At 59.0% G+C, this 13,145-nt stretch overlaps 2 protein-coding genes across 3 annotated transcripts; one reads left to right on the forward strand and one right to left on the reverse strand.

The window, feature by feature from the left end:
* The first annotated feature begins 428 nt into the window (after nucleotides 1-428).
* Nucleotides 429-8,775, forward strand: ERCC1 (ERCC excision repair 1, endonuclease non-catalytic subunit). Of its 2 annotated transcripts, none has more exons than XM_074219283.1 (10): nucleotides 429-930; nucleotides 3,607-3,710; nucleotides 4,425-4,709; nucleotides 4,788-4,891; nucleotides 6,306-6,405; nucleotides 7,634-7,710; nucleotides 7,794-7,893; nucleotides 7,996-8,067; nucleotides 8,342-8,410; nucleotides 8,635-8,775. In XM_074219283.1, exons 1-10 carry the CDS (start codon nucleotides 480-482, stop codon nucleotides 8,683-8,685), a joined length of 1,413 nt encoding a protein of 470 aa, XP_074075384.1. In that variant the 5' UTR covers nucleotides 429-479; the 3' UTR covers nucleotides 8,686-8,775. The 2 variants fall into 2 exon arrangements, with proteins under 2 accessions (XP_074075384.1, XP_074075385.1); XM_074219284.1 differs by lacking the exon at nucleotides 429-930 and adding an exon at nucleotides 3,164-3,234 and having other exon boundaries at nucleotides 8,635-8,773.
* On the reverse strand, nucleotides 3,903-12,140 carry POLR1G (RNA polymerase I subunit G). The gene is made up of 5 exons (XM_074219285.1): nucleotides 11,952-12,140; nucleotides 11,684-11,840; nucleotides 10,184-10,744; nucleotides 10,052-10,088; nucleotides 3,903-10,018 (listed from the first exon to the last, which is right to left on the reverse strand). The coding sequence occupies exons 1-5, from the start codon at nucleotides 11,962-11,964 to the stop codon at nucleotides 8,858-8,860; spliced, it is 1,929 nt and encodes a 642-aa protein (XP_074075386.1). The 5' UTR covers nucleotides 11,965-12,140; the 3' UTR covers nucleotides 3,903-8,857.
* Nucleotides 12,141-13,145: the final 1,005 nt, after the last annotated feature.

Raw genomic sequence — 13,145 nt, forward strand, 5'->3', positions numbered from 1 at the left:
TGCCCACGGGCCACTAGCCCCGAGCTGAACAAACGCGGCTGCCACTGACTAGCAAAGTTACCGTCTAATCTGCTTCTGGGGGGCATTTCTCCCCAGGCCCCTGTCCCTGACATCAGGGTCCCCCGCGAGGAGGGAACACGGTGGGAGATGGGGGTGGGGAGCCTTCTGGCTTTCTGTCTCCCGGGTCCGGGCGTGCGCGTGGGGGCTCCCTGGGCTCATTCACTCCCTCCCCGTCCACTAGGGGGCGCAGTGGATAAAGCACCGGCCCTGGAGTCAGGAGGACCTGGGTTCAAATCCGCCCTCAGACACTTCATAGTGACCCAGCTGTGTGGCCTTGGGCAAGTCTAGCAACCCCGTTGCTTTGTAAAAAAAACAAAAACAAAAAAAAAAGAGGAAGGGGAGAAAAGGAGGCAAAGGAGGCTGGAGACTGAGGTGATGGGAGCAAGGAGACTCGGGGCCGGGCCGGTTCTTTTACAGAGATGGGGAGAAGATGCTCGGGGCGAACCCGGCCGGGAATAAAGCGGAGTCAGGGGCAGAGGCCCGGTTCTGGAAGGGGAGACCAAGGCCGGAGACCGCCGGGCCGCAGAGCCCCCCGCGGCTCCAGCGCGCAGTCCTCCCGGGCCATAGAGCGCCGGCCCAGAGTGTCGCGTCTCGATGGTCCTTTTCGGAGAGGCAGAGAGGCCGGAAGTGCCCCTGCCAGAGGCCTCGGAGAGCCTCTCCAGCCGAAGCCCGACTCTCCTCTGCTCGCCCAGCGCGGGCACTCCGGAGGGGCCCGGCCGTCCCCGGGCCCGAGCGAAGCCAGGAAGCCAAGTCCGGGCGGTGGCAGTGGGAGCCCCGCGGTGCCAGGGAAGGGGGCGGGCGCCAGCGATTGGCTGGCCCGCTCGTCCATCACAGAAGCGTGCTGGGACGGCCCACGGAATTGGGCGGGAGGTGAGCGAGGGCGGGTGGACAGGGACACGCGTGGGGGCGGGGCTTGTGGAACACTGGGATTGGGGAGGGGCCGGGCCGGAGGTCTGGAGAGGCGGGGCGGGGACAAGCGAGGAGGCGGGGCTTATAGAACACGAGGGCGGGGACAAGCGAGGAGGCGGGGCTTATAGAACACGAGGGCGGGGACAAGCGAGGAGGCGGGGCTTATAGAACACGAGGGCGGGGACAAGCGAGGAGGCGGGGCTTATAGAACACGAGGGCGGGGACAAGCGAGGAGGCGGGGCTTATAAAACACGAGGGCGGGGACAAGCGACGAGGCGGGGCTCATAGAACACGAGGGCGGGGACAAGCGAGGAGGAGGGGCTTATAGAACACGAGGGCGGGGACAAGCAGGAGGCGGGGCTTACAGAACACGAGGGCGGGGACAAGCGAGGAGGCGGGGCTTATAGAACACGAGGGCGGGGACAAGCGAGGAGGCGGGGCTTATAGAACACGAGGGCGGGGACAAGCGAGGAGGAGGGGCTCATAGAACACGAGGGCGGGGACAAGCGAGGAGGCGGGGCTTACAGAACACGAGGGCGGGGACAAGCGAGGAGGCGGGGCTTACAGAACACGAGGGCGGGGACAAGCGAGGAGGCGGGGCTTACAGAACACGAGGGCGGGGACAAGCGAGGAGGCGGGGCTTATAGAACACGAGGGCGGGGACAAGCGAGGAGGAGGGGCTTATAGAACACGAGGGCGGGGACAAGCGAGGAGGCGGGACTCATAGAACACGGGGACGGGAGAAGGGAGGGGACAAGAGAGAGGGCGGGGCTTGGGGACCCTGGGGGGGGTTTGCATTGCTGTAGTCTGGAAGGTATTATGGGGACTGCAAGGCTGCCTCCCCACACACACCTGGGCCACAGGCAGGGGCTGCTGATGGCGTCATCTCCCCGGACCTCCCTGCCGCTGCCCAGCTCCTCACTCCCCCACTGTCCACAGGCTGCTCCAGCGTCTAGACCTTTCCATCCCTCCCCACTCCTCAGCTGAAATAGAGATTTTTCTTTAGGTTTTGCAAGGCAGTGGGGAGAAGTGGTTTGCCCGAGGCCACACAGCTAGGTCATTATTACGTGTCTGAGGCCGGATTTGAACTCAGGTGCTCCTGCCTCCAGCACCGGTGCTCTCCCCACTGCGCCACCTAGCCGCGCCTGCCCACTCTTTCATCGGCAATCACTCCGTGTATTGACTCCTTCCCTACGGCCCAGAGCGCTGCCTATCCTCAGGAAACCCTCGCTGACTTCATCATCCCCACTAGCTCTCAAGCTCTTGCCCTTCTGCCCTTCACAATGGTCTTGAAGGCGGTCTGTCATTGGGCTTCCACTTCTCTCCTCTCTCCCTCCTTAACACTCTGCAGTCTGGCTTCCAATTTCATCATTTAACCTGAGACTAGAGGTTGCCCTCTCCAGTTGCCAATGACGCCCCAACAGCCAAATCACTGATCCCTCTGCTGCCGCTGACACTGTCCATCACCCTCCTCTGCTTGATAGTCTCTCCTGGTTCTCCCAACCCTTGGATGGTTCTTCAGTCTCGTTTCCCCCCAAATCCTCCCCCCCACCTGCATCTAACCTCCCTATTATTGTAGAGGACACTGCCATCCTCCCTGTCCTGCCATCTCACAGCCCAGGCATCAGCCCAGACTCCTCACTGTCCCCACCCACCTCATATCCAATCTGCTGCTGAGTTTATAGCATCTCTCTCCTATGCCCCCACTCTGGTCCAGGCCCTCATTGCCTCACCCCAGATAACTGCAACGGCTTGGGGTGGGGGTGATTTGTCTGCCTTCAGACCCTCCCATTCTCAGCCACCCTCCATTCAGCCAGCAAAAGAATGATTTTCCTAAAATGCATGTTGGTGTCACCATGCCCACCCCCTCACTCAAAGTTCGGTGGCTCCTTATCAGCTGCAGGATCAAATATGAAATGGTGTTTAAAAGTCCTTCCACCTGCACTTTTCTGATCTTCTTCCACCATCCACGCCCCTCACATACTCTGGGATCCAGTGGCACCAGGCTCTTTACATTCCTCAGACAAGACCCTCTACCTCCTGGCCTTCTCCCAGCCTGGACTTCTCTGCCTCTGCTTCCTTCTAGTGCCAATTCACCCCCCCCCCCCAGGCCTCTGAGGATTATTTCCCATTCATCCCTCTGGAACTTGTTGGTAGAGTTATTTCCATGCTCTCTCCTCCATTAGACCAGGAGCCCCAGAAGGCAGGGGATGCTTTTGGACTCCCTTTGTATTCCCAGGTCTCTAGCACAGTGACAAGCACATAGTAGGAGCTTAATAAATACTTATTGACTGAATGGGGAGGTGGTAGGGATTTGGAGGTGCTGGGGTGTAGAAAAGTTGTAGGGCACCAGGGACATCGGGGTACTGGGGTGTGGAACATTGTGGGGCACCAGGGACATAGGGGTGCTGGGGTGTGGAACATTGTGGGGCACCAGGGACATCAAGGTGCTGGGGGTGAGGGTGATGGGGGAATAGAGAGAAAGAGCCTTAGGAGTTGTGGGGATCATGAAACTCTGGGAATGGGGAATGCTGGGAGGTACTGGTGTTATCATAGTTTTGGGTGGCCTGGCCAGCCCCAGGAATATTATCAGGGAAGGAGAATGCTTGGAATACCACCAATTTCTGTCTGCTGCAGGCCAGGAACCAGAGATGGCCAGTAAGAAGGATGTGGCAGAGATCACCAGGCCCCCTAAGAGAAAGAAGTTCACCATTCCCCTGGAGGAGGCTCCGCCTCTGGAGGTAAAGGGAGAGGGGGAGAACAGGTCTGGACCCTTGAGCTCTTCTTGGAGGAGGCCCCTGAGATCCAGGAATCTGGCACATGGAAGCTGCCACAGAGGCCCCAGCTGTGTCCCTATTCCTTGGGGGCCTTGGACCAGGGCTCCCTCTCTGTACCTTAGTTAGTGACATAGAAGAGATGCAGGAGAGCCTGGGATCCCTGTTCCTTAGGGCTGTCATGTGAAGAAAGATCACTCATTCTGCACAGAGCTGGGCATGGTTGGACTGTGTAAGGGAAACCCTTTCCAAAGGGCTGCTCTGGTAGAGTGAGCTCCCCATCACTGATGGTATTTGAGCAAAGGCTGACCACTTGTCAGGGAGGCTGTGGAGGGGGTGTGCGGGGTGCAGGAGGTGGACTCTAGGGGGAGTGCCTTTCTTCCTCCGACGCTGTGAACTCTTAGCACCTGGGCTTTGATATCAGTCAACCAGTCAACAAACATTTATTAAGGCCTCACTATGGTAAGTGCCAGGATACAAAGTCAGACTGGCCTCAGCGGGTTTACATTCTAATGGGAGCAACAACATAGGGCTCTTTAGACATCGTAGGCACATAACTGGGGCTAAGTTGGCTGGTTGGGCCTCAGTTTCCCCCTCTGCCAAACGAGGCTGACCTGTCGGCTCCATCAGTCAGGGCTCTCAGACGGATTTCAGAGACACCTTCCTCTTCCCCATCCTCAGGTACAGTCCTTATTTAGATCCAGCCGGAGCTTTCCTTCACCCATCACCTCTGTCCGCGAGGCAGGGCCAACCTATGCTGACTATACCACAGCTGAGCTCTGTCCTGGAGGAGGCCAGGCCAAAGTCGCTCAGCCAGGGGCCCGGCCTGACACCACTCCCCAAGGGGCCGGGCCTGACACCACTGCTTCCAGCCTGGGACCCCCTGGAGGAGACATTGCCAACCAGGACCCCCAGGGGCCTAAAGCTGCAACCAAGAGCAGTAGCATTACTGTGAGCCCCCGGCAGGTGAGGTGGGGTGATCTTGGGATGTGGGGGGAATCAGAGGAAATCAAAACTCTCTTCTCATCTGCTGCTTCTTCCTAGAGGGGGAATCCTGTCCTGAAATTCATAAGGAACGTCCCTTGGGAATTTGGAGAAATTGTTCCTGACTATGTGATGGGTCAGAGCACCTGTGCCCTCTTCCTCAGGTGAGCCCCCAGGCCAAGGTTCCTCTCAGAGGTCTCCCCCATGGATTCTGGGGATTTGGGATGGGAAAGGGCAATGGAGTCTGAACCCTGCTAGCTGGGGTGTGGGGCTCCCAGGAACCAGGATGAAGGGTGGGGTGGAGAACTTTGGGGAGTAGTCCTCATCTCTCCTAGACAACAGGGCTTGTTTCCCATTTGTGTTCCTGTCCCCTAGCTTAGAATTTGACAGTAGTAGTAAAATCCTCTTAAGATTGATGAATCTCCCCATTTGTTGATCCTTTTCCCTTAAGGGTCAACTCAGGTGCCAACTCCCCGAAGACTTCCTTGCCCCCCCCTCCATGCACACCTGAAAGGGTGGAGGCTCTTCTGGCTCCCAGCCTGCCCTGCTAACTTTTGTAGGTTTGCCTCTTCCTTGCCTCATTTGAAGGCTATGACCTGGGGATCCCCAAACCTGGGGCAGAGCCCAAGCCAGCAGCTCCAACTCTTGCCCAGCTGGAAAGGCCTGTAGGACAGGCCCAGGGATGGACCATGTGTCCATCATCCCAGGATCAAGACTGGGTCATGATGGGGTTGACCAGCTTTTGGCCTCAGGAATCTGACCCACTACTAGGTCACTGAGAGGTTGCAATCCATGCTAGGGATGGTCACACCTTTGATGGCATCCATTGTATCATGTGGGTTGGAATGGTGTGGAGTGATGGGCTGGGAAACTTGGGATCTAGGTTAAAGGGAGGCTAAGTGGTACCAGAGTGGTTAGAGCGTTGGGCCTGGAGTGAGGAGGACCGGAGTTCAAATCCAGCCCCGGACACTTCCTAACTATGACCTTGGGCAAGTTACTTCAGCCTCATTGCCTCAGTTTCCTCATCTATAAAATGAGCTGGAGAAGGCAATGGCCAACCATTCCAGCATCTCTGCCAAGAAAACCCCAAATGCAGTCACAGATAGTTGGGACACGGATAAAATGATCTCAGCTAAAGCGTGGTTTTGCCCTTCTCTAAGCACGTGGGACCTCAGGCAAGCCTTTTTTCTCCTCTGTCACGTGAGAGAGCTGGGCTAGATGCCGGGTTCATCATCTCTTGTGTGTCCAGGACCCCTCGGCAGTTGGGCTGGTGAAGCCTGGGGTTCAAACTGGAAATGCCACAGTCCACAGCATGTCCCCTGGAACCAGCCCAGTGGAGATCCCTGAAATAAATCAACTTGGGGTCCTCCTGGGAAGGATCTAGTCCAACCCCTGTTCTCCAGGAGAGGAAACTGAGACCCAGCTGAGATTTGAACCGAAGCTTCCGACTCCAAACCCCACAGCATTTTATCTTCAAGAGATGATGTCCCATGTGAGACATGAGGGGAGGACTGAGTCCTAAGATAACCTACGGTTTCATGAACTTGCTGAACTGAATTTTTCTGTTATCCCTCACAGCCTGCGCTACCACAACCTGCACCCCAATTACATCCACGAACGCCTACAAGGGCTGGGGAAGAACTATGCACTTCGGGTACTCCTGCTCCAAGTGGATGTGGTAAGAAGCATCCACACCCTCCCCAGGGCCCTGGCATTCTCTGAGCCTCAGCTTCCCTTTGTGCCAAATAGACTGGGTAGCCCCTCTGAGCTCTGATGAACTCCACCATAGGTATATTTTAAATTAACAAGTCTATTTTCTCCCTCTTGCCACCCCCAACCCCCAATAAAAAAAAGGAAGATAAGTGGTTAAGGAAAAAAAAAAACATTCCCCACTGGCCAGGTCCCAAAATTGTTTTTTCATTCTGCACTTGAATCCATCTCCTCTCTGATTAGGAGGCAGGTAGCACTAGACCTCTGTAACTGGCCATTAAATTAATCGGAGCAGAATAGTCTTCAAGATATTTTGTTATTGGTTCTGTTATTATTCATGATTTTCCTGTTCAAGCCCTTCTGCATCAGTTCAAAAATTCTTCCTGAGTTTCTCGGAAACCATCTTTCTTCATTTTGTACAATGCAGATTCCATTAATTCAAATGCCAGTTTATTTAATCATTCACCAATTGATGGGGACTCCTTCAGGCTACTGCAGGTCTTTTCCCCACAGAAAGAGCTGCTACACTTTTATATCTATAAATCCTTTCCTTCTTACTTCAATGTCTTTAGGGCAAGGGCAGGGGAACCCCTAGCTTGCCTACATATAGATTTGGTGTTGCCAAGACAACTGTGGACGGGGAGCGGGGTGAACTCTAAATTCAATAAATCGAGCTTTTTAGAAATGTTTGACTAAATAGAACTCGCCAATGATGATATAAATATCCCAATGACACTTGAGAGGAAAAAGGTTCCCCACTTCTGCTTTAGGACCTAGACCCCATAGTGGTATCACTGGGCAGAGGTATGTATGCAGTTTAAATCACTTCTGGGTGAAGGTTCTGATGAGAATGATCTTATCAGTTCACAGTCCCACAGTTTACCTGGCCATCAGCATTTCTCCTTTTTGATTTTTCAATACCTTTGGTCATCTGAAAGACTGGAGATGAACCATTGAATTGCTCTTTTTATTAGTGATTTGGATCATTTTCCCCCATAGCTTTGATTTCTTCCCCAAGAACTTGATCTGTTGACCTCTTCTGACCATTTGCCAACTGGGAAATTTTCCTGTTCTAAGGCCCTTCTGGCCCTGCCATTCATTCCCTGTTCTCCTTTGATACTCTCCCTCCAAAGTCTCCCATGGCTGGTGGTTTCCAGTTCTAATTCTCTCTCTCTCTCTGACCCTGGTTCCAACAGAAAGACCCTCAGCGAGCTCTAAAGGACCTGGCTAAGATGTGCATCCTGGCTGACTGCACACTGATTCTAGCCTGGAGGTGAGCAGCAGTACAGGAGCATTGGGGGTGGGAAGGTGGGGAGGTTAAGCTGGGCTCACTCCTTTCCCTCCACCCTCCCCTAGCCCAGAAGAAGCTGGGCGGTACCTGGAGACTTACAAGTCATATGAGCAGAAGCCCGCCGACCTGCTGAAGGAAAAGCTGGAACAGGACTTTGTATCGAGGGTGAGGGGCTTCTTTTTCAGTTCTCCTTCCTCCCTCTGCCTGCCCTGGCCTGAGGCCCCCATAGCTACCAGGTCACCCATCTCTGATCTTTTTCCCTCCCAGGTCACTGAGTGTCTGACCACAGTGAAGTCAGTGAATAAGACCGACAGCCAGACACTGCTGGCTACTTTTGGGGTGAGGCTCCTGTAGGACCCCCCATTCAGGCTACCATCAAAACTGGGGGCCCTAGGCCTGAGCTCTGTTCCTCCCTCCAGTCTTAGCCAGCACTCTGCCTTCCCCATCTCTTGGAATCCCCAAGTCACACACCTGGGGGGAAGAGGTCACCCCATCTCTCAGAATCTCCTAGCCACACATTTGGGGGAAGGGGGTCCAGACACAGCTGTCACAGTCTCATCTTTTGGTCTGCCTCACCCATCCCTTTCCATGTGTCCCCCACCTTCTGTTGCAGACCCTGGAGCAGCTAGCCACTGCTTCTCAAGATGATCTTTCCCTCTGCCCTGGTTTTGGGCCTCAAAAGGTGAGAGGGGAGAACCCCAGAGGGCCCCTTCTAGTCCAGTCCGCTCATTTTCCAGAGGGAGGGTTGGTGGCAGAACCAAGTCTGGATCCAGGACTCCCCCATGCTGCCCCACCTCCAACCCAGGAAGACTGGGAGGGGATGGGAATGAAAACAACCAGCTGTGCCCCAGATGGGCTAAAATCTCCTTTTAATAGTGGAGGCCCAACTGTCTGCTTCTTCTTCAGGCCCGAAGACTCTTTGAAGTCCTACACCAGCCCTTCCTGAAGGTGCCCTGAAAATCCAGGGGTCTGCTGGGTGGGGAGGGTCTCAGGATGGATGCCAATAAAGCATGGACCCCAGCTGACCTGTCTCCATTACTGCCTCAATGTTCCTTTCAGGCTGGGGCAAAAAACAAGGTCCTGAGCCTCACCAAAGTCAAGGTCTCCATGATGACTTTTGGGGGGGGGATCAGGCCTCCACTGGCCCCAGCTCCTCCTGATGAAGCCGCTTCTTCTTTTTCTTCTTCTCCACACCCTGGCTGGGGCTTGAGGCAACTAAGTCAAGGACCCCTGCCAGGGACTCCACCCCCTCCCCGTCCTCTGACTTCCTTTTCTTCTTTTTCTTCTTCTTAGTGTGTGAAGGCTCGACTGCCCCGAGGGACTCAGTCATCGCTGTCTCCTCTGGCATCTCTCCTGCTTCTTCTTTCTTTCTCTTAGTGGGAGGTGGGTCTGTCCTCTCCTCCCCCTCCAGCCTCCCAACCTGCTCAGGCATCAGCGTCTCTACTCCTGCCTCTGCCTTCTTCCTGCTCTTCTTTCTGGCTGAGGACAGGGCTTTCTCCTCTTGAAGGTCAATGTGGCTCTCGGGCTCCAGGTGCCTCTTTTCTGGCTCCATCATCTCTCCTTCTGACTCCCTCCTCTTCTTGCTCTTCTTTGTCTTTGCTGAAAGAACCACCTCCGGTTGAAGCTCCAGCACCTTTACTGCCGGCTCTGGCACCTCTCCTGATGGCTCCAGCATTCCTCCTGTGGGCTCCAGCAGCTCCCCTGTTGGTTCTCTTCTCTTCTTGCTCTTCTTTGTCTTTGCTGAAAGAACCACCTCCGGTTGAAGCTCCGGCACCTCTCCTGTTGGCTCTGGCACCTCTCCTGATGGCTCCAGCAGCTCCCCTGTTGGTTTTCTTCTCTTCTTGCTCTTCTTTGTCTTGGTGGGTGAAGGAACTGCTGGTTGAAGCTCCATTGCCTTCTCCAGCACCTCTCCTGCCGGCTCAGGCACCTCTCCTGATGGCTCCGGCAGCTCCCCTGTTGGTTCTCTTCTCTTCTTGCTCTTCTTTGTCTTGGTGGGTGAAAGAACTGCTGGTTGAAGCTCCATTGCCTTCTCCAGCACCTCTCCTGCCGGCTCAGGCACCTCTCCTGATGGCTCCGGCAGCTCCCCTGTTGGTTCTCTTCTCTTCTTGCTCTTCTTTGTCTTGGTGGGTGAAAGAACTGCTGGTTGAAGCTCCATTGCCTTCTCCAGCACCTCTCCTGCCGGCTCAGGCACCTCTCCTGATGGCTCCGGCAGCTCCCCTGTTGGTTCTCTTCTCTTCTTGCTCTTCTTTGTCTTGGTGGGTGAAAGAACTGCTGGTTGAAGCTCCATTGCCTTCTCCAGCACCTCTCCTGCCGGCTCAGGCACCTCTCCTGATGGCTCCGGCAGCTCCCCTGTTGGTTCTCTTCTCTTCTTGCTCTTCTTTGTCTTGGTGGGTGAAAGAACTGCTGATTGAAGCTCCATTGCCTTCTCCAGCACCTCTCCTACTGACTCGGGCACCTCTCCTGCCAGCTCCTTCTTTTTTTCTTCTTCTTCTTCTTGGCTGGTGATGGGGCTGCCAGCTCTTCCTCTCTCTTGCCTGGTCTTTGCTCCAGAGGCTCAGGTGTCTCCCTCCCCGGAGCAGGGCTCAGCCCGGCCGCTCCATTTAGAACCTCCAGAGGACTGGAATCCTGAGCCAACGATTTAGACCGCTTCTTTTTCCGGGCAGACTTCGCCTCCCCCACCAGTGCCTGAGTGGGGGGTCCTAGTATGGGCTGCTGGCCCCCAAAAGCCTGGAAGCGGGGCCGCAGGCCAGGCGGGATCTGGGGGGGCGGGCTTGTGGGGATGGCGTGGAGGGCCTGGCCCAAAGACTTAGTCTGGGGCACATCAAGGATGCTCAGGGTGCCCCGCGGGGCTGGGGCTGGGACCAGCCGGCCGCCGGCTGCCTCCAAAGGTGCCAGCAGAGTCTCAGGGCCAGTGCTGGCGGCGCTCAGGATGTGGTAGCGCCGTCGGACACCGGCCTCGTCCCGATGGCTCTTCAGGGTCTGGAAGCCGACCAGAGGCACCTTGCACCCATTGAGGCTGTGGAGTGAGAAGGGGGGGACACTTGTTTGGGGTGCCACTAATGTGAGTCTAGGGCACCCAGAGAATTCTAGGACTTGGCTCTGGAGGAATGGGGGGCACTTGTGTGGGGGTGTCACTAACATAAGTCAGGAGAACCTGGGGAATTTTAGAACCCCTTAGGGCTCATACTGCGGGCTCCTGGGGGCAGATCTGCGTCTGCCCTCTTGTACCCCAGTCCTGGGCCTGCCAGGTCATCCCATGATCAGATCTATCGGTCCCTCCCACTCTGGATAAAACCTTTGGGGTCTTCTCGGCAGGTCCTGGAGGGCTCTGCCCGTTCCTCCTGAGCTCATTTTACAGATAAGGAAACTGAGGCAGGCAGTGCGGTAACTTGCCCAGGATCACCCAGCAGCAAAGTGTCGGGCTGGATTTGAACTCGGGTCCCCCGCCCTGCCCACCCCAGCAGGAGCTTCACCTAGGATCTGTGAAGGAAGGCAGGAAAGCCCCCCACCACCACTGGGGGGATGGGTTACACGTGGGGCCTGGGGATCCACGCGGGGGGGGGCCTGCCCTGGGGCTGGGGGTCCACATGGGGGACCTGGGGGATCCATGTGGGGGGGCTGCCCGGGGGCTGGGGGTCCACATGGGGGGGCCTGGGGGATCCACGCGGGGGGTCTGCTGGGGGGGTCCACACGCCAGGGGGCTGCGGGTCCACCTGGGGGTCCACGCGGGGGGCCTGCCCGGGGGGGGGCTGGGGGATCCACGTGGGGGGGCTGCCCGGAGGCTGGGGGTCCACACGGGGGCCTGGGGGATCCACGCGGGGGGCCTGCCCGGGGGCTGGGGGTCCACACGCGGGGGGGCTGCCCGGGGGCTGGAGGATCCACGCGGGGAGGCTGCGGGTCCACACGCGGGGGGGCTGGGGCTCCACGCGGGCGGCGGCACGTGGCGGGCCCTCACCTGGCCGGGCTGAAGTCCGCGGGCGTCCGGATGAGCCAGAGCTCGGCCTCGGGGGCCCGCAGGGCGTCCAGGGCCAGGCCGGGGGGCGGCGGGGCGGGCGGGGCCGGCAGGAAGTCCTCCGGGCAGAGCCGGCTCTGGTCGAGCCGGGTCCGGGCGGCTGGAGGCGAGAGACGCGGGTGAGCGGGCGCCCCGGCCCCGCCCCCTCCCCCCGTGGCGCCCCCCACAGCCCCCCAGGCGCCCCCCGCCCCGCCCCCGCCCCGCCACTCACCCGCCACGGTCATGGTCCCGGCGGCTCAGACAAACCCGCGGAGTTCGGCCCCGGACCCGGAACGCGCGGCGAGCCCACGTGGGCCGGGGGCGTGGCTACATCTGGGCGAGCCCATCTGTGCCGGGAGCGAGGGGGGAGCGGGAGCCGGGAGGACGCGTCCCTGGGCTCCGCTCCGTCGGCGTCCTCCCCTCCGCTCCGGCCGCTCTTGGGCCGCCCTGGCTCGGCGGGAGCCCGGGGGGAGGAGCCGGGCCCGGGGGGAGGAGCCGGGCCCGGGGGGAGGAGCCTTAAAGGGGCCGCCGCGGGGCCGGGCCGGGGCGGGGCCGGAGCCGGGGGCCCGGGTTCGGGGGGCTGCGCCGGGCGGGGCCGGGCGTGGGGCCGCGGCGGGGGCCGAACTCCTCGGACTTCCTTCAGGCCAGTATCCCTAGCGCTTCCGAATCTGCCGGGTGTCGGGGGTCCCCGCCGGGACAGCTGGGGATCCTGGGGTGCCGGGCGGGGGGCCACTCTGGGGTCCTGGGATTCCAAGCCTCAGAGGGCCGCGCTTCCTGTAGCCGGCGGGGAAACTGAGACCCACAGACAGGGCCGGGGACCCGTCGGTGTCTGGAGGCGGGACTCGAATCCGGAGCCGGGGCTGCGCGGGCCGGGGCAGGGGGGCCCCCGTCTTCTGTAAAGTGGGGGTGGGCGTGGGCGTGGCCCGGGCTCTGAGCTCTCCTGGGGTCCGCGGGGGCGCAGTTCGGAGGCGGGGCGGGGGGGGCCCACCAGAAGCCCCCTATGAGCGGGGCTCTTGGGAGTCCGGACCCCGGGTTTCGGGGGGCGGGGAGTTGCCGGGGCAGGGAAGAGGGGTTGCCCCGTGCCCGCGCCCGCGCCCCTAGGGTTTCCTCCTCGGGGCCTCGCGAGGTGCGCGGCCGGACGGGCCGGGCACGAGGTCGCATTCCTGGGCGCTGCGTCAGCCCCCGGGCTCCCGACTCCCCCAGGGCCCAGGGGACCGCCGCCTCCCGTCTGCAACCCCAGATCCCGACCTCCTCCCCGCCCCCCAGGACTCCCAAACTCCAGGGCTCCCGGGCCGACTACAATCCCCAGGGTGCCCCGAGGCAGCACCTCCTGCGCGGGGCACCCCGGCCTTTGTAGTCACGGAGGTGCCAAGCTCTTCCCCGCCCCTTTCCCGGGCCACTCCCCAAAACTCCGTCCAAAGCCCCC

Source organism: Macrotis lagotis, chromosome 1, assembly GCF_037893015.1.
Source record: "Macrotis lagotis isolate mMagLag1 chromosome 1, bilby.v1.9.chrom.fasta, whole genome shotgun sequence".
Classification (NCBI taxonomy): Eukaryota; Metazoa; Chordata; class Mammalia; order Peramelemorphia; family Peramelidae; genus Macrotis; species Macrotis lagotis.